General features: G+C 41.4%; 2 protein-coding genes across 4 annotated transcripts in view; one reads left to right on the top strand and one right to left on the bottom strand.

Moving 5' to 3' along the window:
* The window catches only part of UBE2K (ubiquitin conjugating enzyme E2 K), a 36,751-nt gene extending 35,283 nt beyond the window's left edge, over positions 1–1,468 (top strand). Inside the window, exon 7 of the mRNA XM_032186051.1 lies at positions 125–1,468. Within this exon, the coding sequence (XP_032041942.1) occupies positions 125–199 (75 nt within the window). The 3' untranslated portion in view covers positions 200–1,468. The remainder of the gene's footprint in view (positions 1–124) is intronic.
* Positions 1,469–14,952: 13,484 nt separating this feature from the next.
* Positions 14,953–27,820, bottom strand: part of PDS5A (PDS5 cohesin associated factor A) — a 78,581-nt gene continuing 65,713 nt past the window's right edge. The window contains exons 27-33 of one of the 3 annotated variants that reach the window (XM_032186453.1): positions 27,110–27,242; positions 26,344–26,463; positions 25,216–25,278; positions 21,986–22,131; positions 20,805–20,910; positions 17,911–18,263; positions 14,953–16,158 (exon numbers count right to left, since the gene is read on the bottom strand). In XM_032186453.1, the coding sequence (XP_032042344.1) occupies positions 16,155–16,158; positions 17,911–18,263; positions 20,805–20,910; positions 21,986–22,131; positions 25,216–25,278; positions 26,344–26,463; positions 27,110–27,242 (925 nt within the window). In that variant the 3' untranslated portion in view covers positions 14,953–16,154. Of the gene's footprint in view, positions 16,159–16,690; positions 16,848–17,527; positions 18,264–20,804; positions 20,911–21,985; positions 22,132–25,215; positions 25,279–26,343; positions 26,464–27,109; positions 27,243–27,820 lie in introns of those variants that run through there. The other 2 variants (XM_032186455.1, XM_032186454.1) reach the window with 2 other exon arrangements.

Here is a 27,820-nt window from a genome sequence, read left to right as displayed (position 1 = left end):
TGATCAGCTATTTCTTGACAAGTGGCAAACATGTTCTGATCAATCTGCAAACTTCTCATTCTGATTCTCAGCTTCAGGCTCACACATTTTAAATGCTGTTTTGCTTTTTGTTTTCTCATTGCAGAATGCAGTAATAGTGGCCTTGTCTTCAAAATCATGGGATGTAGAGACTGCAACAGAATTACTCCTGAGTAACTGAGCCATGTAGAGAGAGCTGCTTCGGTAGTCCAGCTTGCCCCTTCTGGAGGAGCATCACCATCTGTTATTTTTAGGATTCTATATAGATTCTCTTTTAAAACTGGCACTCTTGCCTGATGATGCTATCTAGGCACTATTGGAGACTGAAAAACCGCTCTGTAAATAAAGCTAATTAAACGTCTGTGTAAATTTAAAAAGGGGAAATACTTTAATTTTTTTCTTACTAAATATTGTAAAAATTCCTTGAGCTCAGCTAAAATAATGGGGGAAAAACATGCCTACTTTAGTGTTTAGCAGTGTGACGAAGACTAGCAGGAACTTGCTTCAGGATTTTGATTTAGTAATTCAGAAAGCAACATTTTTGAGTGTTAGTCATCAAAATTGTTGGTGCCACTCATCACAGCTATCTTACTGTTTTTAACATGGATCCTATGTGCCTGTGGATTGACCTATATTTGCATGCTTGTACTTAATAGACGTATTAGGTAGGGTCGCTGAAGAGAGCACCATTTAAATACTCGAGTGTTCTTGTACCTATTTTCCTGAAAGACTTAAAAGATTTACCCAAAGTTCCAAATGGTGACCTATTCAGAACCTTTTTCTTCCTAGCTTATAAAATGGGAAACCTCAGTGTCCTCTCCCTGACATCATACAGCTAAAAACCCTTGCTGGATTATTTCTCATTATCTGTTGGAATTGTGTGCCATTTACAGTAGCCTAGGCTCCCCTCTAAAGAATATATTTTGAATTATCAGTGATGATTTTCATCCATCGTATTTTCTACACATCTCATAAAGGTTTATTATGCCTCGATATAGCACAAAAAGATGGAGCTGGTTTTCTTTACTTTTCTTGTCTTAAATGGATGTAAAATGTTCAGTATATCCTGGATAATATGATTTCACTGGATTTGAAGGAGGAAAACGCTAATTCTCTAGCATACTGAGAATTATTTTTTTTCTTTTGAGTACTTGATATGATGCAATCAGCTGTTTTTGCAGCAGTTTTCTAGCTTTATTTTGGGCTTCAATTTAAGGATTGCTTACCAGGTACTTTAAAATTCATCCTTGCTTGCATTTTTCTCTAGTTGACACATGGAGGCTGTGTTGGTGTTTTTTCTGTACATACTTCAAATGCACATAGAAGTAGAAGTGTGTTCTCAATTTAGCTTTCTTTTGGATTGATGTTTCTGATAAACGAGAACTGAACTCTTATCTTGGCTTGTACATACAGTCAGTCGTTTTATTCGTATTAAAATGACATTTCATCCTGAGTGCAAAAGCTTGAAAATTATTAGTTTTGCAACTTCAAACACTAGTACATCTATTTAAAGAGAGCGGTAATGCCTTTATGAATATGATGCTAACTCTCGAGAATATATCTGACAAGGAAGTTCAGAGAAATCCTGAGAATAGAGTGGGGATCATTGCTCATAAGTACTGTACAAGTCATCTTTTCCGTCACTGTTTCTTCTCCTGAGCAGTAGGATTCATGGGGCCGGGGTGGGGAAATACATGTCTATTTGGGATTTTTCTTGAACTATGAAGTACAAGTTGCAGTAGTTTCACACTTCGTAGACAGTCTGTTTATAAATTGTACGAGAGGAAATCAGAAACATTGTTGTATTTGTTAAATTTCTGGAGCATAGTCATAGTAGAACAGAACCAGAAAATAGAGCTGTAGAGACCTAACTAGCTCAGGGATGTTCCCTGGGCTTTCTGTCTGACGTGTCCAAGCTTAAAATATTTCAGGGCACAGACAGTAAATACTTGTAACTCATATCAGTGCAATACTAAGTGCATCTGCTTAGTCTTTACAGCTTTTTAAGGTGTAGTCAGTGATATTTTTTTTTTCTTGAGTTAGTGTAAATCATTCTCGAAGATGCCAAAGGAAATTGTTTTGTCTTTCCTTATATTTATTTATATTTTTTTTTTTTTACAAAAAAAAACCTGCTACTGTTCAGCTGGTTTGCTAGGTGAAAACCAGGGGCGGTAGGAAACTGGCAGATGCCACTTGTGTTAACCTCACCTCGCTGTCTTTTGTTGTACAGGCTAAGAACTTCTTGGTTACATCAACACCTTTTTTTTTTTTTTTAATACCCTGGTGGTAATTATAAATTGCTGACTACTTTCCCTCGTTCTTCGCTGCTATTTATCAAGAGAAGGAACTTGGAAATCATTGTCAGGGGACGTAAAACTTCTCAGTTACGGGCTGCTGAATGTGTCTTGACAAGACCGGTCTCCTCAGAACACCGCTGGGAGCGCGTGCCCGGCGATAACCTGAGCAGGTTTCCCAAACTGTGGCTGAGGGGGTGAAGGGAGACGGGGAGAACAGAGGAGAAGGTGAGGTGGTCAGGGCTGCCACTGCAACAATGTTTGTTGTGTTTTATTTCTCATAAAGTTACCTCATTTTCATCTACAGAAAAATGCTCACCTTCCCCTGTCCCCTTGTGTATAGGCGCTGGACACTGCTTTTTGCCCTCCATCCATGTGCTTTATAGCAAAGATACCTTGGTGCTAGCACAGATGCTGGCAGAGGGAAGCTTCTCAAGACCTGAGCTGGGAAGGAAAGATGGCCCAGCATTTGGGGAGACATCTGTGGTCTGAAGTTCCTATGAGTGGTGACGTGAGTCCTTTATAAGGAGTGTTCTTGTATTCCTGGCAATTATCAGAGTTGAGTTTAGGGGTAACGTTGTACCAGGTTAGTCGAACTGCAGCTGGGGCTGAGCCCTAGAAGTTTACTGTTAGTGTTCAGTTCATCAGTGTGAGTTTGCATGTGTGAAATCCTCCTTCTGTTTCGTGTGAGCATCTCTGTGTTCAGGGCCCTGTGCGTTTGCAGGCTGTGGCACGTTCACCGCTTACTTAAAACAGGAAGGTGAAACACGGGGACAGTTGAGTTGCTTTCTAAGCACAAATAAACCCTGCATTGTCTTCCGCCGTTGTTTAAGAAAACAGCTCGGAGCAGGGCTTTTGAAATCCAGACGGCCCAGTTGTGAGCAAGGTGTTGGTACTGGAGCTCGCTGCTTGCCAGAGCATCAGGCTTTGCTGCCCAACGCTGCGATGTGCATCTGGCCAAGTGGTTTCTCTCTCATTTTGTTGGTGGGGAACAAGCACCTCCTGTCACATCCAGTTCCTCAGACTTCAGTACATTTTTGCTTAGAGGTAAATAAATGTCTTTGTGTTGCCAAAAGCCTCAGTTTTCCTCTGAGTGCCGAAAGTCCTCCCCGTATCACCCCCACTTGCTGAACTCGCAGCTTTCTCCCGTGAACAAGCTGTGTCCTCAGTGTGATGGACTGGTACATCTCAGAGACAAAACCTTACAACATATCCTTCCAGCAAGACGTGGCACTCAGTGCTGCTCGTTCTGCCTAGCCCAAACTTCCCATCGGAAGGACAAAGCTTGCCGCAGCTTTCAAGTTTATAGCAGCAGCTTTTCATGCAAGTGAGCGGCTTTCTACCACGGCTCACGTCAGCTGCCAGAGCACATGGGGCCTGGACTCTAACTGGTTCAAGAGCATTTGTTTGAGGAATTAGGTACCAGTGGTGTAGGAATATGTTTTTTTTTTAATTACCATTGTATTTAACTCTTCCAAGTAAATTAGCATTGGAACACTGGCATAAGGAGTATAGGCTTTTTTTTTTTTTTCCGTGTGTGTGTGTGAAAAGAGGAATTAAATAGCCAGAAAGAAGCTTACCTTGTAATGCCAAATCTGCGTTAGATGGTGTGGGTAACAAACATTTAAACTATGCAAATCCGGGCTTAGCAGCTGTGAATCAGACCAGGCACTTCAGAGCATATGGGTTGCTTGTTTGATGGGGGAAGAGGGAAGGGGAGGGGGGAAAAGCAAACCTGAACAGAGTTTCAAGCAAGAGTTCTTGTTTACTGCATTGGTCATATGCTGTTACTGTGAAATGTTCCATTTTCAGAGCAAGGGGAAGCTGAGCTGTGTGCATGGCCCTTGCTTCCTTCCTAAATACCAACAAAAGCTTAGACTTGGAGGCTTGCCCAAAGGGGAAAATGATAAATAATTGAGCAGTGAAGGTTAGCTTTATTTAATGTCTGCTTATGAGCAGGCACAAGAAGATGAGAGGTCCCCTCCTGCTCTGTGTTGCTGGCCGTGGAAGCTGATCAGGAGCATCTTGATGAGCGTAGCTCTGGCTTGTGATCCAGCGATTTGCTTTGTAGGACTTGATGAGCACTTGGCTAAGAAATAGCTCGCGAGAACGCGTTTCATCACGCCATCTATTGCACCACTCATCGAGTGCCTAGGGCTCTTTCTGAGAAGACCACGTAGGTGGTTTCACTGCTACTGTCCTCATTTCCCCGGCGCAGCATTCTCCCATGGCCAGGTAAAGGGGCAGTCGCTTCTTTCCTCTTGTGAGTCCGATCCCCTCCAACACCATCGGTAACAACACGTAGCTTGCTCTTCCTGCCGGTGCTGTTAGTGTCACCGGCCGATTCATCCTCAGCCTCACAAGGCCAGCTGCCCTTACCCCACTTTGCTCCTTGCTCGGTTATCCCAGCTGCAGCGCTCTGTAGTCAGCGGCTCGAGTTTTCAGCTTTGTTCTCATTCGACAAACTCTTGCAAGTCATTTGCACTGTACTGTGACGTGATGTTCCTTCTCTGCTGTTACCTGCTTTGTAGGCATCCAAATAGCTAGCCGATTGCTTACGGTGCTGAGCCATTCATTGAAAATGTAAGTTGAGAGACTCAACAGCTGAGGAAATGTACTGTGAAAATGCTGTACCTGTCCATTTCTGGTTTCCGACAACTGCTGGTGCTCTGTTGTGGTGTCTGAAGGAGGCTGCCCTCATAAGAACGCTGATGTCAACTGTTGAAGAACCCTGCTTTACACTTTCCTTTTCCATCCGAAATTCTGACTTTTCTTAAAAAAATATATATATATAAAAAAATAAAAACAAAAAAATTACAGAAATATATATATATATTGCAGGAGGTTGATTCCTGAGCATCAGGCTTCCTGTAAAGGATGAGTGGGTGGGCTGGAATGCAGCATCAGTGTTTTTTGTCTTGAAAATAAAAACTACACAAACACTTTTGTACACAGATGATTTTTTAAATAAACACACATTTTAAAAGATGTTGATTTTCACTGGGAATGCTTAACAATAAATGCATGTTTCCCTGAAAGCAGTTTTCATTTTATTTCTGGGAATTTGAATTGTTCTGCTGTTACATGGTATACTGTTTCCATGTCAATAACAAGAGAGGAAGGATGAGAGTTGTCCTAATGCACATCGAAAACCTTGAGGAAGAAATTGTGTAAATATAATACGTGTGATGGAAGAGTGTGGTGTTTCACCTAAGACAGTAGGAAATGTATTTACATAAAGAAATATATGCATACGTGCACAGTGTCTCCTTTTAAAAAGAAGTCTAAGGCTGTGTCTGAGGAAAGAAAAAATGTTATTTTGGTTTCATTACTACTCATGCTCATCTTGCCTTTGTACTTTCTATAAACTCCAGCTGCTTCCTATGGGGGAGGTGACAGCCTCCTGCCTGCTGGGGCAGCTGTAGGAGGATGGGGCAGATGGTGCAGTGCTGTGGCACCAGTACCTGCCACCACCATTTTGGCGTGTTTGGGGCACGGAGCAAGGCCCTGTGGACGATGTTCTCTCTGTACCAAGGGCTTGGAGCAGTGAGCAGGGTGGGAGGCTCCTTGTCACACGGGTTTTGTTGCTGCTTCATCTCTGCAGGCCAGTGTTCGGCCCTGGGCAGGTTTTGCAGGCTCCACAGGAGGCGGTACTGAACTTGGTGTCACTGCACAGCAATGGTGTCAGAATTAGGATGGTGTGAGAATTAGAGGAGGGTCTCTTTTTGCTGTTGTCACAAGCTACTTACCTATTCCCTCATTCTTGTAGTTAGAGACTGCTGTGCCATGAGTAACTGAGCTGCTGTATACAGAAACCCTTGTGAAGTTGTCCTACAGCTGTGTAATTTCTCCCAGCACCCCAAAGCTGGAAGCACGTTTACAGTTGAACTGGACGAACAGTATCTCGCTGCCTCCTGTGTTTAGTTTTGTATTTCAGTAGCTGTAATGCTGACACCTTTTAGCTCTCAGCCAGGTAACTTTGATAATGCCTATGCAGCAAATTCAGGATTTAAAATTGTTTTAAGGTCAAGTCTGGGGCGGGAGCTGGAGCACCCATGTCTGGTATAATGTCAAATAAATTGCGTTGCTTCACTTAGTGGCTGCTTTGTGTTGAAATACATAAAGTTTGTAGGTGGTTTGTCCCAGCCCAGGGGGAAATTAAGGGTAATCAGCTGGCATTGTGAGGAAAAAATGAGCTTGGTGTTACTGGGTGGGGAAAAGTGGCTAAAAACAGCCCCATTTTCTTACAGAGGGGCAGGAGAAGGGGAATGGGATAGTGAGCACCTTGTTTTCCCTGCCCAGCTCCCTGCCTGGCTCCCCAGATGACGATGCTCACTGTGGGCAGCTTAAGAGAGAAGCTGTTGCTGAAAATACACGAGGCAGCGAGTAGTCAACTCCTGCCCATCCTGTTGGAGAGGTTTGGGAGGCTCCTGCAGCCGTGCTGTGTTACCTGGCTGCGGGGGCAGCCCCTGCGTGGCTCAGGGCAAAGCAGCTGCCCACGGCTGTGCTGCAGGAGCAGGTGTGGGGCTGGCTGCATGGCACTACACCAGTTGGAGCCCCGAAAATAAGCACCAGCCTGTCTCTGGGATGAATTTTGGTTCAATGAGCAGGCCTAGAACCGGCTGGGCCCATTTCACCCAGAAGGCGTGAGAGCTAACTACACATAAACCTGTCTGTTAACAAAGAGATAGCACCAGAAATTGTGCCACTGCTGCACCTTCAGCTTTCCCTGAGTACAAGGCTGAAGAACAAGCCCCGGTGGCAGAGCAGGTCGTGGCCGTTCCTCGTGATGGCCAACGTGGCTTCAGGTTGCTGCAAGGTGGTGACCACAAAGTGGCTTACGTGTGTAGAAAGTGATTTAAGTGGGATAAAGTTGTCAGTTTAAATGCAATGAAAAAGACTCATGTCTATGGCTATTGCCATTAAAAGGACAAAAATCTGGGAAATGAAGCGTGTATTAACTATCCAGAGGCGCATTACCAACCGGACGAGGCGTGGGGGAGGGATGCTCGCCCTCTCTGCTTGGCCTGCACATTCCCTTTAGAGCAATCTCCCACAGTCACGTCCTCAGCTGGTCTGAACCACATCAAAAATGCCAGGAGTGAAGTGGCTCTAGGCCATGCGTGTCAGAAGGGAGAGCTATTTAGAAGTAGACGTGCATGAACAAAGTAAGCACCAAAAAAGTCACCGAGTCAGATGATGCACATGAGGAAAAAGCCGAAAGGTTTGTAGGAACAAACAAGGACGGCATTGTTCCTCGTATTGTTCGTTTGCCATTGTTCTCACCTAGGGCTGGGCCTTACCTGTGACTAGTTGCAGGAACTCATCAGTGTCTGTGAATGCCCAAAGGGAGGGTGTAAAGAAGATGGAGCCAGGCTCTTCTCAGTGGTGCCCGGTGCCAGGACAAGAGGCAGTGGCACAAACAGGAGCACAGGAGGTTCTCTGTGAGCAGCAGGCAGCCCTTCTGTGCTGGGCAGGCGACAGAGCCCTGGCACAGGCTGTACAGAGAGGCTGTGGGGGTCTCCTCCTTAGAGACCTTCAGCAGCTGCCTGGACGTGGTGCTGGGCACCCTGCTGGGGGTGTCCCTGCTGGAGCAGGGGCTGGGGCAGGGGCCTCCAGAGGGCCCTGCTGGCCTCACCAGCCTGTAGGTCTGTCCCAAACCTTGAATTTGCAGCTGTGTCACAGCTAGGTGTGCTACAGCAACTGGTAAGTTCACTTTCACAGGGCCGTGCTGACTCTGCTTTCAACTGCTCTGAGCTCACTGAATCTTTTCTGCAGCAAACCTCTGTGGTTTGGGCTGCTGCATAAATCACGGCTGCTATGTCTGTAGAGGCCTCTTGGAAACCACATCCAGTTGACAACGAAACAGTGCATAATGGGATACAAAAAGCAATAGAGTTATAAATAAAACTGTGGTCTTGGGGGTGTGTGCATGCCCTCATGGCCAGGGTACCAGCAGCCCCCTTTCTGTGAGGGCAAAGTGGGGGCCCTGCGTGTGGCAGTTGCTGTTTTACACCTATTTGTTACTCAGTGACAGGTTTTTAGGCTGTTTGCTGTAGGCAAATTGCTTCTCTCCCCCCTCTTTCAGCTGGGCATGTGTGTGAGGGTGACCATGCCCAACAGGGCTGGGACCCACAGCCCTGGGTGCTCCTGAGGAGGCGACAGACAGACAGACAGACGGTACCACCAGGAGGTAGGGCAGGGGGATGGCCTGAATGCTGACTCAAATGAAACGCTGGTATAAGCGTAGGCACCTGCTCAAGGCCAAGTCCAAACCATGCTCATGGACAGTGCTGAGGCAGAAGCCCTCCTCCCTCCAGCAGCAGGGGGACAGAGAGGGCAAGAAGACGAGTGGTCTTGTGGAGGGAAGCAAGTATTGCCAGGGCTTCTAAGGCTGAAGAGCAACCACATAAGGAGCAGATGAGAACAAAATGGCAGGTCCAGCCTGGTAAACGCAGTAGGCCCTTGAGGTGCTCTGGGGCCCCTCCAGGCTCTGGCTGTGAAGCAGGTGGGCTCCTCTTGGCTGCCCGCATCTGGTTTGCCTTTTCTCAGCATGTAAACTCCATGGAGAGAAAGCACCGCTTAAAAATAACCTGAGTAGGAACTTGAGTGACTTGTACGAGACCTGGAGAGGGGCCAGGGGCAGCCAAGACCTGTCCCTGACCCTGAAGCCCCTCCCGGCCCTCTGCTCTCAGCCCCTGCCCTCATGGAAGGGGCAGTGGTGGCTCCACGCGTGGCTCAGCCACCCGCACAAAACCATTGCAGGCATTTATTGTTTAACACACAAAGAGAACAGCAAGTAATGCTGGGTGTAAGCTCCTGTGCCACCACAGCCCGCCCTGACCCATCTGGTGACACAGCCAAAACTGAGCACGGCCGTACTTCCCTTAGGCTTTGGGGGATGGACACTGCCTTTTTATGGAGCTTTGGCAGCTGAATGCAGTATGGTTCCTGTCAGAGAAACCTGCTGTCCCGCCTCTCGTGTGGGCCTTGCAATGTTCTTGAGCCATTTGAAAGATAAATGGGACTTTACGGAGGAGATTGCTCCTGTTTTGCTTGCCTAGCCGCCTGAAGGCTGCAGAAACCCAAGGCACTGAAGTGATCCCTGATCCCTGTTACCACAGACCAGCCAGCACCCATCTACTTGAGCTGGGATAGTTTCATGCTCCAAATGATGGCAAGGAACAAGTGTGGCTCTGTCACAGCCGGGAGGAACACGTCGAGTTTGGGGACGGCCTCCAGCTGAGGCCTACCCGGCGCTTCCAGCCTAACTCCCACAGACACCACTTTGCCTCTGGTTTCTGGAAAACCACCACAGAAATCAAAAGCGATTGCTGTTATACTGAAAGGAAACGTCACCATTAGCCTAGGATAACTTGCACTGACCTTAAAACCAGGGAGTCCAAACTCAGAGCAGGGATATTAAGTTAAGCTAAGCACATCTCTCCAACATCCAGCTGAGCATATGCAAAACACTGGTGTGAGAAATCAAAACTTTAAGCAAAAAAGTGTGTTTGGATCAAAATGACTAAAAACTGTACTGCAGTTTAAAAATACAAGATACTAAAGACATTAGATTTTCAGAGGTGCACAGGAAAATCATCTTTTTAAGTGACAGAAGCTCCACAGAATTTGCTTCTAATAGCGTTACTTATAGGCACAGAAGAGAAGGGAACGCTTGGAAGACCTGAATTAAATAAAATGTTTTCTAAGGGAAGCATTTTTATTATTTATAAAGTACCAGACAGTTTGGAGCATCACACACTACCAACCCTTCTGGGTGGACTGAGGCCTTGCCCAGTGCTTTGGGTGCCCGTGGTGCAAGGTGAGATGGAGCCGTCACTGCAGCTTGCAGGCACAGCACAGTGGGATCAAGTCCAGGCCTGCGTGTCACAGGCCCCCAAAATCTCAAGTTCACAGGCTTACATAAATCCATCTTAAATCTACTTCTCTTTTATGAGGTCCTTCCAAATATCTTTTGGTTAGATGGTTAGAAACCATCTCTTGATTTCTACTTTACCCATATCATGTTTCTGTGGTCTTTTACTGCTCTGTAAATCCCCAACCAGCCCCGTGAGCCCCAGCCTTTAACCTGAACACCGCTTGTGGGTCTGACTGAGATCACACTAGAGGCTGGAAAGGCTTTCAGTAACGAAGCAAAGAGATGTCAAAGTACAAGAATCAGCTTTATGCAGCAGCTATGCACAAGTGTACCAGAGAGAAACCTCCCCCAACCAGACAGGGTGGGAAAACACTGAAATCTGCTTCCCTGGAGATGCCAGTGTTACCCCAAAACATCCCAACTTTCCGTGGGGTAGAGTGCCAGGCTGTGAGCCAGCTGTCCAGCCAGACTGCCTCCACAACTATGCTGCACCAAGGAAAGAAATGAAATTATTGCTGATTAAATTTCTAGAGCAAACAGCGATGCCTACCTGCTGTGGAGCACTCAGACCCAGCACCAAAGCAACTCAGCTCATGTCTGGGACTGCTGTGATCGTAGGCCAGCTTTTGCTTCACAAGTTTTGGTGCATCAGGGTCAGCAAACATCAGTCTCGGCTTCCTGGGCAATGAGAGAAGAATTAAATGCCTGAACTTAAGGAGCAAAACGTGTCCTTCTTGTTCCGGAGCCCGCCTGCCTTGCAGCGTTATGAACACGCAGCTGGGCTCTTGTGGCTGCTGAAATAACAGTCTTGTCGTGGGTGGAGGACGCGCAGGGTATGCAAAGTTGTTTGGTCATGCTTCGTACCACAGCTGCCTTGCTGCTTAGACTGCCTGCTGCCAGCATGACTTCTTGGTGAGTTACAGAGCAGCCCAGGTAACTCTGCTCCCACTGAAGAACAGACATCTCCTGGTGGCTGTCCCTCCTCCACAAGGACCCAACCGTGCTGTTGGGGTTGCCCGTGGATGTCTCAGCTCTGCTGGCCATGGATCGAGCTGTGCGACGATAAATCCACCGGGTTGAAAGTCAAGTGGCTTCTTGGCAAAGGTAGCGGTGTCACGGCAGGTCCCGACTCTGCCTCCTGTCGGCTGACAGCACCCAGCCTGTGTGCAGCTGGGTGGTTCAGAAGTTTGTCGTGTCCTTTGCCATGCAGAAACAGAGAAAAGTCACGCTGCTACGGGTGAGCAGGACCTTTCCACCAGGTCAAGCAGGAAGGCTTCTCCTGGAGCAATGCTAAAATGGCTTTACACTGCCCGGCACAGGCAGCAGCTCCCTGAGTTATGCAGCTTTAGTACGGTTTGCATCAAACACCTGTGAGCGACACCACAGCTCCGAGGAACACGGCCACATTGTCTTCAGGCAAATGTGACTCCAGCGGAGTTCAGGAATAGCTGCTTCTCCCAGTTCATGGGGTGAGTGTGCCTGCTGCTTTGGCTTTGTGGCCTGAGTGAAGGAAGTTATTTGAACTGGAACTGCCAGCCTCTTGCTGGGGTCCCCCTGGATCAGTTATTTCTTTACAAGCAGCCACAGTTGCCTAAAGCTTCACCGTTTCCTTCAGAACTGGATAAAATAAGGGACTCAGAGAAGAGTGGGAGATGTTTCTGATAAGTATTTAAAGCCAGATCTGAAAGCAGGCACTTTGTGAGTTCAAACATTGACTTGGTGCTGAAACATGACTGATGGAACCATGGGACTGGCCATCTTCAGTCTGAAACAGGAGATGCTCTGTAGCCAGATTAAAGCAAGAAAGGGGGTAACTCACCCTCTCTCATGTGGTAACAGCTACAGGAATATGAAGTTTTGCTCTTGAACAAAAGCCCTTGCTCCATCACGAGGAATCAGTGGGAAAGTAAGCACAGTACTGTAAAACCAGCTTTGAAAAGAACAGTAGCTGGAAAGCTAGAGAGATGCTAATGCAATTTCCAGAATGGCTTTGGCTGAAATAAAGTCGCACCATGCTTGAAACACATGAGGCAGATGTCTGGGTGTGTGGCTTAAGGTGAAAGGACGGCATAAGGTTGTAAATTTGAGCGTTTTTGCCAGGCTTTTAGTGCTGTACCCATGGATCCACTCGCCTGACCCAGGCCGTGCAGCAGGGGAGGAGAGGCTGTCATCTCTGCTTCTGGAGCAGGACTTCCAAGTTCTCCTGCAGGAGTCTGATCTTGTTTGCTTCCTTCCAGGAACCAAGACAAATGGATCCAATCCAGGGAATACCATGCTTCAGAAGTCTTTAAAAAATGGGAGCTGTTACTAGTCTTTGAAGTTTAGGAGTATTTTCCTCCAAGAGAACATTCTTTTGGTTTGAATTTCCCTCTTACCCCTCGAGCACCCCAGGCAGCAGAGCAGGACGATTCTCTGTCAGAAACCTGAGGAGGAGAAGGCTTCCAGGGATGTACCAGGTGCTGCTGTACAGGAGAACTTGTTAAGATGCTGTCGGACACCTTGCTGTTGGCAATGCATACTTGCTGCTGCACCGTGACACAATTCCTCTGGCTGAGACCAGCTGGTCTGTGAACAATTCTGGTTATCAGCTGTGCGTGCCTGGCGAGCAGGCCTTACAGTCCGACTGCTTTCAGCCATTTCCTTGAGCGCTGATTTGTGACTTGATTTCTGCACACAAACAAATAAACCTCTTACTGCTGATAACGTGACCAGGGAGCACACGAGCAGGTAAACGAGGATCGTCACGGTCCATTTCTTAAAGCATTTCTTAAAGTGTCCTGTGCACTGCAAACATTTGGTGATCCCAAATCTTCCTGGATCTTCAGATGAGACAGTTCAGCTACCAGAGCCCCATCAGCCAACACGAGACTCCACAGCCAGTCTGAGGTTGAACTTGGCCCAGTGATGTGTGCTAAGCATCTATTGGCTGAAGTACATCTTAGATAAGGATTTTAGATAAGGATTTGTTTTGTTGTTATATAGCAGTTCTAAAGCTTAAAGGCTTGACGCAGCACATGCTGAGAAGATTCATAATGCATATTATTCTTCCTGTGTAAGGAATACAGCAGGTTGCTCTAGAAATGTTATCATCTATACCAACTGCTCAGGTTCAGTTCTGTTGAGTGGTTCAGGTTTAATTTGCTCCATTTACGGGGGATGGTCCCAGAGCAGCCTTACTCTCGTTGTTACGAGAGCCGTACAGGCTAGGAATCACAGGAAACAAAGCAGCAGAAATAAATGTATGTCCGCTAAGAAACAAAGCCACACTTTTATGAAGATGGGAACTTAAAAGGTGATAACTTAGCTCTGGCTATGGAACCGAATGTGAAACCTCAACACCTCAGTCCTACCCTAGATAAAAGCCATAAGAACTATATTTTAATCGGTCTTCCTTTTATTCTTTATCACACATTAAAAGTGAAAAACCTCTGAGCATCAGCACTCTAATTATGATGAGACAATCCCCATTCTTACGTAAAATATTTTAAAGCTCGTGTGTGATCAACTACAAAATAAACATCTTCTTTGCAATAATTTGCCTTCAATCCCACAGCTCCACACTAACAGAATTTTATGTTTTAACTTCAGAAAGAGTATGAGCAATGCATATATTTTGCATGTATAAAGCTGCGCCTGTACTTCCCTGGAACTGCTCTAAAGGCTGATGTTCACCCCGAGATAAATCTGAATTTTACCACGTGCACACTCAGGAGTTTGGTGAGGAGCAGCAGGGGGCAGGCAGGGACATTCCGCACATAGCCTTGCCTGTGGCAAGGTCCCGTAAGAAACCAGTGCACCCTTAGTAGACCTTTTCCTACAGCTTGTGTCCATTTTTGCTCAGCCAATTACACCCAGCCTGGTTTGCACTTCACAAAACTCATAGCTTTTGGAAACAATTCTGAGTATTTGCAAGATTTGTCAAGTCCAGGTTTCAAATCACTGTTAGAGGCACAACACCAGGTACTGGAGCTCATTTCTAAAATAGACAAAAAAGTTTAAAAATAGTTTTAAATCAACACAGCACATCATCTGTCTCCATGAGGGAAGTATCTCACCAGAGCACCCAAAACTGTGTTATGATCTGTAAATCTAATTCGTAAAAATATTTCAGTTTTAGATGTCAAAACCCTGATGGATCAATCTGTAATTAAATGCTTTTCAAATCTCCCAGTCCCTCCCCAGTATTTAAAATAAAAAGAAGTATTTAATTAATAATAAGAAAGTATTTACAAAATAAAGTATTTAAAATCCTTCAAGTCAAAGCATCTGCCTGCTTTAGGCACATTTCCACGCAAAGAGTTTATTTTCTCTGGTACAGAGAAAAAAATAAACTGACACCAATGAAATGCTGGATGAGGCAGCCTCAGTCACTGCTTCACAGCGCACAGCCACACCCGAGCCATTTCAGGACAGCAAGTAAGCCCCCAAATGTCCAAAATACCCAACTCCTCTACAGTGCACCACGGGATTTCAAAACTATTTGCAAAAAAGCAACAGGGAACTGATGCACAGGGAAACAAAATGCACTGCTCACGGTTGCTCTGCAGACCGAGCCCCTTCCCATGCAACTTTACAAGATCAACTACCATAATTTCACCTCAAAATGTATCTTATAACTATACAGCTGTCTGCATTACAACTTATTTGCTCAATGTTTTATTTCTATGAATACCCAAGACCATGCATGGAAACAGAGCAAATCATTCTTTGAAGGAGAAATTACGAAAAGAAAAAAAAAAAAAAAGGAAGACTGCCACATGACACCTAGAAGCGTTTATTTTATGCAACAAACTTAAATATGATCGTGTGTACGTAAAAGTGTACACTTTATCTATGCTGAACAATGCCAGGAAACATAATATTGATGCAACAATCTTCTAAAATAAACATTAAAAAATGAGCCTGGACAGGAAGACAAAATGCAAAACAGACTTACTTCCAATCAGCACGATGCTTAAAATTGAGAGCAATCCTAAACATTTCCAACTTTCCTTACAAAGCTGCCAAAGTCCAACTATTTTTAAAAATCGATTTTTTTTTTCTTTACATCAATAATAAAAATCTGGTGACAAACATTATAAAATCAAATGCTGGACTGTCTTTACTCCTTTAAAATTTAGAATATTCCAACAGAACCGCAGGAGTAAAAACACTTAAAAGTGATATATGTTTTTATAAAACAAACATCAATATGTACATTTATTGCAAATTATATTAAACTAAAATGGAGGGAAAATTAAAAAATGAAATGTCTACTTGCGAATTAATAATAATTTTAAGTGATTACTTTCCCACTCTGATAAAAATCAGAAAGCAACATTTATAAAATTGCCACCACATGACTTTTCATAGCAGGGAACTGAAATCTGTACATCTTATTTTTGCAGAAAAGTAGGCAGGCAGAAAGAATTATACATAAAACAGTCTCCAAAAGTAAAGCAAAAAAAAAAATTTTTGTGAATTTTTTTTCCTTTAGTCTTGTTTAAAATCCATTCAGTAGACTTCTACTTTTTCTGTGAAACATGGGAATACCTGGCTCTAGGATCATGAATTTTCAATGTCAGTGTAAGGACCTCCTCTGACTTCCTTTAAAAAAAAAAATGCAGCATGAAAAATTAATGGTGTAAATACACTTTTAAACTCCAGAATGCAGGAACTGGAACCAAGTGTTAAGCAATTTGCTTAATTATTGACTTTTCATAAAAAAAGTCTCTGGGGAAATAAGTACAGATGCTTTTAGCCTCTTTCTCAAGAGTTTCTGCTTTACATTTCCATTGAGAAGGATTAATTTCACGTGAAAGGGAAGCATAGTTTTCCTTCTGTTTTCAGAGCTGAAAGCTGTGTGTTTTGAAGTAATTTCAGTTCCTGTACAGGAAATTTCTGAATCCTAGTTTTTGCAGAAGCTTGGAGCATGCCTTTATTTGGCCTTCATTTCCTCCCTTTTCGAGTGAGCTTTCTTTTTACCTTTTTGGGGGGAGAAAAGGAAATAAAAGTTAATTGTAAGGACAAGGAAATGACAACTGATCGTGAATCAAAATCCTACCTATATTGTTTACGTTTTAGCTTGTACATTCTTTCTTTATACTGTGAGTCTTCCAACTCTAACTTATCTTCTCAACTACTACGTAATTAATTCAATACAACTGAATTTCCATACGTATAGCATAACTTTCTGATAAACTTGAAAATACACAAGTTCAAGGATGATAATTTCATAAATTCTCTCATAAACAGAAATACATTTATTCATAGCTTTCACGTGATTCAAAGAATAATAAAGATAAGCTTGTTTTAATTTAATGTATGTAAATACCCACGTTCATAGGAAAAGCATTAATTTAAAAGCCAATATTACTTTGTTTTCAAATGTTTACACTAACTTGTACGTTTCTACATAAAAATATTTTTTATATACATTCTTCAAGAAATAAAAGACAAATTTATTTAATTCTCTACTGTTTAAGTAACAAGAGGATTGTCCTATGTAAGATGCCTGCTACACCTTAAGGAAGCCTCCCTCTGCTATCTCTGTATCCTCAATATCTTCCAGGCTGCTCTCACAGGCCTTAAAAAGATCCATTGTATTCTGGGAATATCCTGGACTTGAGTCTACCTCCAACAGTGAATCTCCATCACTTCCAAGCACCTGGCTTCTGAAAAACGTTAACACTGTTTTGGTATTTTTTCCAAGAAACATTGATGCATTGTGTATTTCAAAAAAGCTATCTTATACATGGGGCTTATGTAAGGCTACAGGTAGTGCAATTTTTTTTTAAAATGAAGATTTAAATAAATCTGACACATAAAACAAGCATTTCAAGGCAGTACACAAATATTATTCTTTTGAAAGACTGACCAATTTATTAGTATGGGAATTTTGCTGTGAAAGTGAAAGGGTAATTCGTTTTTGATCAAAGTGCTCTGCAACACTTTCAGTTTCACAAAATCTCTCTAGAAATCAATCAGCCCAATTATGCATACTTCCTTTAGATTAAATTGAGATTTCTTCCAGCATGCTGGTTTCCTGACCTCAACCCTTATTGCTCTACAACTTCGGACACTTTTTAATTAAAATGACAATTGTATCCGATTCAACTAAACAAGTTTCCTCAGTGTTTTTTCTGCATTTGTGGTTTGGTTATATTGGAAATCAAATTAACACGTTTCAACATTAGAAAACAGAAAATAAATTGTCATCCAAGAGCTGGTTTTTAGATTACAGTTTTAAATTCTGCTGTGGATTTACTTTATATATACATACATATATATATATATGTATATATGATCCAAAATATCAGAAAATAATTACAGTTAGAATTACAATTTATTCTATTCATTAAAGATGGTCAGTTTTCACACCTTCGTTCCTGTATACCTGTTATTAATGAATGCACTAAAAGACCCTCAACTCTTGGTTCTTTTAAACAGCAATTCTGGTAAGCCGAACCAAGATGCAACATTCAAGAATTAAAATCTGGTGAAAACAGCTTATGTTATCCTACTCTGAGAGAACAACTTCAATTTCCTCTAATCCTAGATACCCTTTCACTTACAGTGAAAAAACAGAAGATAACTATGTTGAACCATGAAGCATGGTGTTTATAAATTACCGTGGTTTAGTTGTGCCCTTTAACATATGCTAGATCTGTTATAATTGTATAAATGTATAATTCACAGTCTACCTTGAAACATATTTTTAATTTTATTCATTTTTACCTTTGTAGATCAATTTGTCTCTGTGCTGCTGCTGGCTTTTTTGCTGTGTCTTGCTGTTTTGGTGCTTTGGCGTTACCTGCCTCTAAACTCCCTGGACTTTCTTGACTGACTGCTGCCCTTTTCCTTCCCCTGACAGGTGGTTTATTTGTTTCCTCATTTTTTGCAGTGGTACCCTGAGGTTCAGGTTTGGGTGGACGCCCTCTCCTGGTTTTTGCTGCGAGTGATGGTCCTGTTTCATCTGCATTTTTTTCTTCTGCTTTTTGATGAATATTCTCAGTTCCAGATGCCGTTGCTGTTCTTTTTTTCCCACGTTCAGTGCTGTTTCCTTGTGTAGCCTGATCAGAATTAATTTCCTAGAAAAGAAAAATCATTCATGTGAAGAAAGATTCCCAGAGGCAAACTCAAAGTGCTACCTCTGTCTGACAGAAACATGGATTTCTAAAACAAAGTAAGAATTCTTATAGAAACATATCACATAGACTTAGATCTAGTAAAACATTTTACTAAACGGGGTTATAACATTAAACAAAAAGATTTTCTACACTGTGTGTTATGATAATCCTGTACTCAATGTATCTTTTAGTTGCTTGAAAGTGAGACTGCAGTAAGGCTAATAATCACAGCTCCTCCCATGATGGTTTTTACTGGACAGGCTCCTTTAGTGCCTCTCTGCAGGAAGGAACTGAGGAGTGAAAGTCATGACGCTGGTACAGCAAATACTGCAATAAATACTTCAATAAATGCAAATTTTGAACACGAACTTCAGTGAAGGTGCAGACTACTAAAGCACCAAACACCATTAAAAAGAAAAAAATGTGGCTTGTGGGGAATAAAGGGATTAAGGCCTAGTCACATATGAAACTTTGTTAATTCTGTCGAGTTTAAATAGGCATGGCTCCAATACACTGAACAAAGTAGTGGAAGTGTTTTAGTTTCATGAAGCACCATCTGTATGTGAAGGACAGAAAGGCTGGTGGCAACGTAGGTCTCTGCACAGGAAACTATTCACATGGAAACAAAGATGAAGCAATTGGATGCTGGACCTTCATTTGGACACTGGCTTGGGAAACAGTTAGGAAGAGAGGCAGAAAAAAGGGTATTTAAGAAGCACAGCTGAGATGACTTAGCAATTTCAAACACACCAATTAAGTGTGTTTGAAATTGAGCGCCTCACTATTCAAAGTGCTGTGTATGAACCAAGGGCTTTTTTTTGTTAAATATTCTTCCATTATTATAAATGTTTAAATAAGTCTTTTTCGGTTTCTGTAATCCTTATTATTGTTCTAACAGATTCAAAAGAGACATTTATAATTGGTACTCACAGTAACAGATAACCACTCCTTGAAAATTTCAACTAAAGCCAGGTTTAAAGAACCTTGAAAGCATTTCAGACCTATTTCATAAATGCCTTGCCTCTTATCTAACTTTTCAGAAGACCTCTATTATGGCAAAGTAGTACTAAAAAGGTGAAAATAAGAAAAAAAGGAACCATCATACTGTTGAAATTTCTGGGAAAAAAATCTTCTTCATTAGCTCATAGGTGTGAATATCATGTGGATTTTATTTGAAAATATTATGAAACATTAACTTGTTTTATGATCCAAGTCCAAAACACCTGTTTATTACTCTGATTTAATCTAATTGAAAGTGACTGAGTAGATGCATAAATTCTTAAAATGCGTAGAGCATGAACCATCTCTACATTTCCCTACAGTATTTGAGAAAGCTGCTTTGATTTTAGAATCAGACTCATCTAGCTTGGAAGCGACTTCTGGAAATCATCTGGTCCAACCTTCTGTTGAAAGTAGGTGGTTATCCATCCTACCCTTGTCATGCCAGACCTTGAGCATCCCAGCGTCTAGTTTTCCTCACAACATATACTTTTGATACTATCCAGCTGAAATTTCCCCTGAACCAACTTCTGCCTGTAGCCTTTTGCCCTGTCACCATGCAGTGTTAAGAAAACCTCTAGCTCCTCTGTAAATACCTTCTAGGTATTGAAAGGCTGGTAAGAGGCCTCTCTTTTCTAAGCCGAAAAAGCCCAGTTCCTTGAACCTTTCTTCACGTAACAAATTCTCCAAGCCTTTAACATCTTGGTGGCCCTTTGCAAGACTCTAGCTTTTCTGTGTCTGTGTTGAACTGGGGAGGTCAAGGTATTCCAGGTGTGGTCTAAAGAATATGGTCTAAAGATATGGTAGGAAAAATCACATCCCTTGATCTGCTGACTATACCAACACAGCCCAGGACTCAGTTTGTCCTCATGACTGCCAACATGTGCTGCTGACTCGCACTCTGCTGGTTTGCCACTGTGATGGTCCCCCAAGTCCTTAGCAGACCCAGCCAAGCAGATCCCAGCCCGTTGCACTGTTGCCTGGGTTTAATCTATCCCAGATGCAGGACTTAACATCTACCTTTGTTAAACTTCATGTAGTTATATGCTTTATAAGTTAAAAAACCATTGTTATTTAGGCATGGCTACCTCTCTTTAGTAGAAGGGGAAGGAGGCATTCAAATCCTCCAAGTTTAAATAAATGTTTAGAGTTACATGTTCGTGCTAGAGGACCACTGGAAATTTTCTGGGCAGTATCTCTGGTTACTGGAAAAATAAAATGAAGGTGGAAATCTTTTGGTATTTTACAGAAAAAGAACAAAGTACTTTCTGATTTTTCTGTGTTATTTTTGAGCAAGAGCTTTATTAATTACTCTGGATTACAGTTTTGAAAGTAGTTTTGAAAATAAAGTGTCTTTCACTGCGCTAAGAAAATGGAACAATTACCTGAAATGAAATCTGACGTTAACAATTCCTCAGAGAATATCCACAGTGATGTATACTGAATAAACCTCCAATGCCAAGCTAATTATAGAGATACAGTCCATAAAATCCCCAAACATACCTTGTTTTTCACAGGTTCTGTCTTTGCTGGTGTGACTGAAATAATTCTCACAGGGTTTTCATCATTTTCACTGACCCCAGTTTCTGATATATCTGAACTTTGTTCCCTTGTAGCATAATTGAAGACAAAATAAAACCAAAATATACACACACACACACAAAAAAAAAAGCAAACATTTTTAAATATCAACACAGGCTAATTTAAAAAAAATACAGTTGAATTTGCCTCACTCCATGCTCACACCCAGACTGAAAGGGATTGCCTAGTTACTGAGCCAAGTCCCTTATCACACACACACAGTGCCATATAATTATTTTCACAAACATAAGAACAGTGCTGTAAACAAGACTGTGTTCTTGTTTCAGATAGAAAAAGCTAATACTGGAAAGGATAGGGAGGAAAAATACAGACCAGCAATGCTCAAACTAATTTTCGCAAACATACAAGAGTTTTAAAAACAAAATAGATTGAAAAAAAATCAAGATAATTGCAGCATATATCACGCAGACATACAGAACACATTCAGAACTGAGTTGTACTTCCCTGTGGCTTTAAGAAATGTAGCAGCTAGAGTTAACTTTCTCTGCTTTCTTTAACTCTTTATCTTATATTTTATCCAGTTAATCATTTCCTAACAAATTAAACTTGATCTTAAAATTTGAAAGTGTAATCTGTTTCTCCAGATTTCTGATAAATTTAAAAGTGCTGGATTCATGTTAAAATAACTATTACTGGAAGAAAGACAGACTATTACAATTATATGTTACATCTTTTCACTGAGCTCCTAGTCCTCTTAAGCATGCTCTTTTCTATTATTCTTAATTAAGTTGAATATTTTAACTACATCAAAAATACTTATTACCAGTCAGGATTGATCCCAATTTATATATCACAAATGCGTGAGTTGCCAAAGCGTCCCTCCTGCTATATTACATGTGATTACAGACAGGCCACGCCTTACACACTTTAGTTAATTTTCATCTATTGAACATGAAGAAAAAGCAAATATAGCTATTTTATCTATAGGCACATACTGATGTTTATAAACACTGGACAAAGCAAGATATCCTTGTTGTTCAAAGATAGGCATGCAAACCCAATCAACTCCTGTACTAAAGCATGCAAGTATACTGGAGAACATGAAATAAAGAGATGATGAAAGAACTTTCAAAGTCCTGTACCTTGATCTGTTTCCTGCAGAAGAGCTCAGTTCAGAGTTTACACTGATATTGCTTCCAGTCTCTGATCCTGTAGTTCTAATATACGGTCTCCTTCCAGTTGCAGATAACGGTTTGTTTACTGTACCTAATACACCAGTTGGTTTTGGCTGAAAGAAAATGGTTTAATTTTAAAAGCAAGAACTTCAGATACTTATTTCATTTTTAAAGTATCTCCTTGAATATTTTAGAATACTTTTAATGGATTAACAATATCAGTCATGATGCCATCGGTTTAGAGCTACAGATCTCATCTTTACTTAACTAGCAGTCTATCATACTTTTGTTTCTCATCATTTAACAGCAGCTCATCAATGGCTTTGCTCTACCTCCTGAAGGGGTAGCGGCTAGAAAAGACTCAGCTAAAGATAGGTTAAATAATACCAGGTGACTGAACAACAGAGCAACCTCTTATATTTGCAAAGCAAAACATCTTTGGGAAAAAGCTTTCCAAAAGGTAATGCAGAATTAAGTTCATTGCAACAGCAGAACATGCATATGTTTTTGTTATATAGAAAGTAGGTGTACAGAATCAGAAAATAGCTGTAAGTGGAAGGGATCAACAAGGCACACTGAGTCCAACTCATGATTCCGCACAGGACTACTTAAAAATTAAACCTTATTTCTGAAGAGTGTTGTCCAAATGCTTCTTGAGCTCTGTCAGGCTCGGTGCTGTGCCCACTGCCCTGGGCAGCCTGTCCCAGTGCCCGGCCACCTCTGGGTGCAGAACCTTTCCCTAACCCCCAGCCTGACCCTCCCCTGTCCCAGCTCCATGCCGTTCCCTCGGGTCCTGTCGCTGTCCCCAGAGAGCAGAGCTCAGCGCCTGCCCCTCCGCTCCCCTCGTGAGGGAGCTGCAGGCCGCCATGAGGCCTCCCCTCAGCCTGCTCTGCTCGGGGCTGAGCACACCAAGGGACCTCAGCCACTCCTCATACATCTTGCCCTTCAGACCTTTCACCTTCTTTGTAGCCCTCCTTTGGAGGCCCTGTAATAGTTTTTTGTCCTTCTTATATTGTGGCACCCAAAACTGCACACACTACTCAAGGTGAGGCTGCACCAGCACAGAGCAGAGCAGGACAATCCCTTCCCTCAACCGGCTATCGATGCCATGACTGACACAGCCAGACCTTTGGGCTGCCAAGGCACACTGTTGACTTGTATTGTTTCTTAAAACACCATCTATACTGAGGTTCTCTGAGACAATAACGATCTTTTTTGTCTTGCTACAGCTGGTGTCTGTTGACTGATCTGGTCAGGCTGAGGAGGCAGTAGGAAGTTGTTTTTTTTTTGTGTCTCTTGAGAGAAGGCAAGGAAGTTTTCATGACTGGCATGTCACATTCTTTGTGCAATTTTACATTTCCTCAGAGAACAAGTTAATAAATTAACATTCTCACAAGAAAAATTAATTCCCATAAGTGGAAGCTGAGGGAGGAGGCAGGAAAGAGATACCACAAATGCTAGATAACATTTGGCGAGCAAAAAAGCAGTATCTCTGTAAAAACTGCCTGTTACTTTAGACGTGTTCAGTAGCTGCATCATCCCAGTGCTAATACCACACTTTTACTTAAACATATTATCCTTCTCACATGTTTTCTTTGCTCAATTTACTCAGTATTTTTATAACGTAGGAAGTATTTGGTGCAACCCACATGAGACAGAAAAGAAAGTAGTTCTTCACAACCATTGGGTTGTGAATTTCTGGCACATACTGCTGTAAGAGGTTGTGATAGCATGGTATCAGTAGGTTCAAAACAAGAGCAGATCAATTTGTGATCAAGTCCGTAAACAGATATCAAAACCAAAAGGCAGAGGTGTCTAGCATCCCATTGAAAGTTATGAAAGCTGGGAAATGTACTGCAAGAAGTGGCTAGGCCTGCCTAATCGTGTTGGTTTGGTCACTCTGGAAAGTGAGCGAAAAGAACAAAACATAACTAAAAAATCCTGCTAATTTAAGATAAGACAATTTTAGCCTAATTTGCTGAATGCCTTGAAAAGAGAGATGCTTTAAGTTTATACAACCAACCAGAAATGCTTCTTTTATCATATTTGAATGTTGTCAAAGGTGAAACAATTACAGCAGTAGACATAAAACCACCAGCCTGGTACTGGCTGCTGCCAGAGAAGATAGTCTTCTGCCTGCCTCCTCTCTTCATAACATAATGCCAACACTTGCTAAATGAGCACACAACCATTTACATGCCCCCCACCCCTATTTTCCTGTCAGTGTAACAAGCTCAACCAGCTCACTGAATAGCATGCAGGCTGGTGTCAAAGTGTGAACATGAAACAAGGAGATGCAGGATTCTGCCAGCTTAGCAAACCTCACCCACATGAACTGCTCTGATAGCGGAAGTTTTTGTACAGAATGAAACACAGTGTGAGGAGCAGCAATTTTACATGATACGGCTATTTACATAGTGATCATCTGCCTCCACCCTTAAAATGAACAATTATCATAAGTTAGTTGTTCTTACTGGAAACTTTAGAAACTAATGCAGTAATAGTTTACTTAATGCAGAATATGAAAATTAATAAGTACATGTTGAATTTACATTGGAAATATGATTTATACTGTTCTCGGTGTTTTTTTTTGTTTTGTTTTGTTTTGTTTTTTTTTTACAGAAAAAGAGCCAGCATCGTTTCACTGAGCTTAAGGAAAAAAACCTGCTAGTTTTGTAAGCTATATAAAAAAACATTCCAACATACTTTAAATGGAACCTCAGAAAGACAGTTTTCAAATCCCAAGAAAGGATGGCTGATGGAAAAAATGGAATAGACTGCTTATGGTGATTTAACAGCTATATTACAAGTATTAGGACTACAAATTTAAGACCTCCAATGCTAGCAATGTCATGGTTAAGTATGTGAATTGTAACTTTATGCCATACTTATCTGAATAAAAGAAAAACCTGTAATTACATGCCAAACTGTAGTTAATCAAGAACCTATGTCTCAGTACGAGATGGTGGGCTACACAAAGATAACAACCTTTGCGTTTTGTCCTCAACAAGTAATATGTGGAGTTACAGGCATTAATTATTCCATCAAATAAAAGAATGTTAAATCATTGTACATGAAGTCTTCATACAATTTTTAAACTATTGCAGTCCACTTCATGATTTATAACAAAACTAAAAAGAACATTTAAAAATCACAAGTAATATTCAAATTAATTGTAACTTGTCAAAATATGCTACCTTTCCTGTCAAAAGAAGAACCCTTGTCTCTTCTGAAATGTAATTCCTGTCATTGCAGAAATCCTGTGTAAAAAAAAAAAAATAAATAAATAACAGTTTGTTTGATATCTCAGCCTTGCTGTTGTTTTTATATATTCACAATTGGTTTCTCAAATGTGATAGTATGATGTACTAGAGATCTTTTGTATTATGCAACCTTCTACTGATAAATGAATCAATCTAATAAAGATAGGTCAAACTAGTACTTTGGAGATCTGTAGTGAACATTATTGAATGACAGTACGCCATACATGGAAGTTGGGATTCTTTTTTTTTCTTAAATGACATGAATTGTTTGAATTGAAGAAAAACAACCACCCTATTGACCGAAGAGAGGAAAACAGTTGTGGTTTTCTCTAAACAAACTACCATCTTTGTCACTCTAGCTATAATCTATGGAGACTAAATCCAAATCACTGCGTATGAATGCAGGTAGCCTGTGACAGACACCAGCTTCCTGTCACCGTGGCACGTGCCATTTCAAAATTAAATAAACAAACTATATTTTCCTAAACAGACTCTGGAAAGGCAGTTAACAGTCTGTGATAGTGAAAAATATGAGATGTATCCTTCAGTATGATCAAAACTAGTCTGTACAATTACTTGGGTTCCACTTTTTAAAAGTATGTTTCTTAAATAATGCTATTGCTGACAGTACTGCTCTACTCACTAGGACTACTGCTGAGCAATAAGAGGACTGACTTGTGCAGCAAGCAAAATAGCCACAGTTATTGACAGCTACAAATATACCATGGATAACATCAAAAAATTTCCCTTTTTCTTTTTTTTGTCTGCTTTGCGTTCTAATTCAGATATACAGTTGGAATATGCATATATTCCCATTCATTCAGATGTACTTTTAAAATACTTTAATGAAATGATCTAGCCATACCTATTAACATGTTGATATTCTAATTAGCTCTCACTTTGTTATGCTAACGAGACATAGCTTATAATACAGCCAGTGTTAAAAAAATTATTACTGATGATAAAAAGTATACATTTTCCCACTCGTTACTTTATGTTTTGGAGATAACCTGCTCTCAGTTATAAAATCAAACTATTTCCCCCTATTAATAACAAGTTTACCTTTTCAGGTTGCGTAAAAAATTTGGTTGGCAATACAGGGTCCTTTGGTGAATCCGCATTGCATAAAGCACTTTTGCTGTTGATTACACACAATGCTACATCACATACTGTATAAAGTTTCTGAAGAAAAAAAAGAAAAGAAACATATGCTTTAGGAATTACTGTTTTTACAGGTGTACAGAAAATGTAGTTCTTTAAGAAGTTTTAACCTGTGCATGAAAATTACCAGCGCTGAGGATGTATTTTGTAATTATACAACATTAACCATACTGTTGGCTCTTCAGACATTTATAATATGAAAAACGTGGGCTTCTCTATTTAATAAGAACTAATAAAACTATACACGCCTAAGCTCTACAGAAAAAGCTCTTTCTGTAAGCAAATCAACACAAATGGTTTCTCATCTCTGCTGGAAACTAATAGTTTTAACAGTAGCAATATACTACAGCATTTCCCCCAACAACAGAAGATACTTATGTCGGGAAATTAGACATCTGAAGTTAAAACAAGCAGTTGGGCAGTAACAGGAACATTTAACAAATTTTGTTTATTAACTTCACCGGGCACAGTGTGTTAGCTAAGGTCAACATGGTTCTGAAAGAATGAGATTGGTGACATACAGACAATGCTCGCAATTAACACACTCTCTAAAAGACAATAAAAATGTCTGAGCTAATGCTTTCAAATTTCCTGCAAATCCTGTTCAGCAACTGCTTGTGAAACCCTTAGCCCATCACCCAACACTTATCTGAATTGCATTTCTTACTTCATTGGCCTTTGGCTCATCAGGAGACTGAGCATCTCGGGTAAGCTTGATGTTTTCTGCCATTTTTTTCATGAAGGCATGGCTATTGTTCTCATTCTTTGTCATTAAAACTTCAAGCATGAACCACAGGCACCTAAAAAGCCATAAAACCACAAGCAATTACATTCCAGCTTTTATACTGTAGCTCCCACTTACAGCAATATCTTATTATTTATTATTTCCAGCTCTACTAGGTTTTTCTTAAGCAACCACACTAAGTTTGAAGATAGCATAAACACATAACATCCAAAGACGTAAACAGAGTCTAGACCTTTAATATTACGGGTTTCAATCGTACTCTTGAGAATAAGCCTGCCAAATTAGTGTCCTTCTCTATTTTATCTGTAAATACTGCCCAAGCAATCAACATTTTTCTCTTCCAAATATGAATAGAAACAAGAATTCTGGTGCTACCAACTTGTACAAGAAATTCTGTAATCACTACCTCGGGCTACGTCTATGATACCGTCAGCAATGTGCCATGACCACGCTCAAAACAGGTTTAAACAAACTATCCTGCTGCTAGACTGTTACCCACTGCATGGGAATACTAGAACTCCAGAGGATCCGAAGTGAACAGGTCAGATCTTGCCATTGCTCAATGTGGGAGGAGAAAGAACCCTTACAGATGGGATTAACTTTTCCATTTTTCTTTCTTTATATCTAATTTAT

The sequence above is a fragment of the Aythya fuligula genome, chromosome 4 (assembly GCF_009819795.1).
Source record: "Aythya fuligula isolate bAytFul2 chromosome 4, bAytFul2.pri, whole genome shotgun sequence".
Lineage (NCBI taxonomy): Eukaryota > Metazoa > Chordata > Aves > Anseriformes > Anatidae > Aythya > Aythya fuligula.
This window is presented reverse-complemented; position numbering and strand designations above follow the sequence as displayed.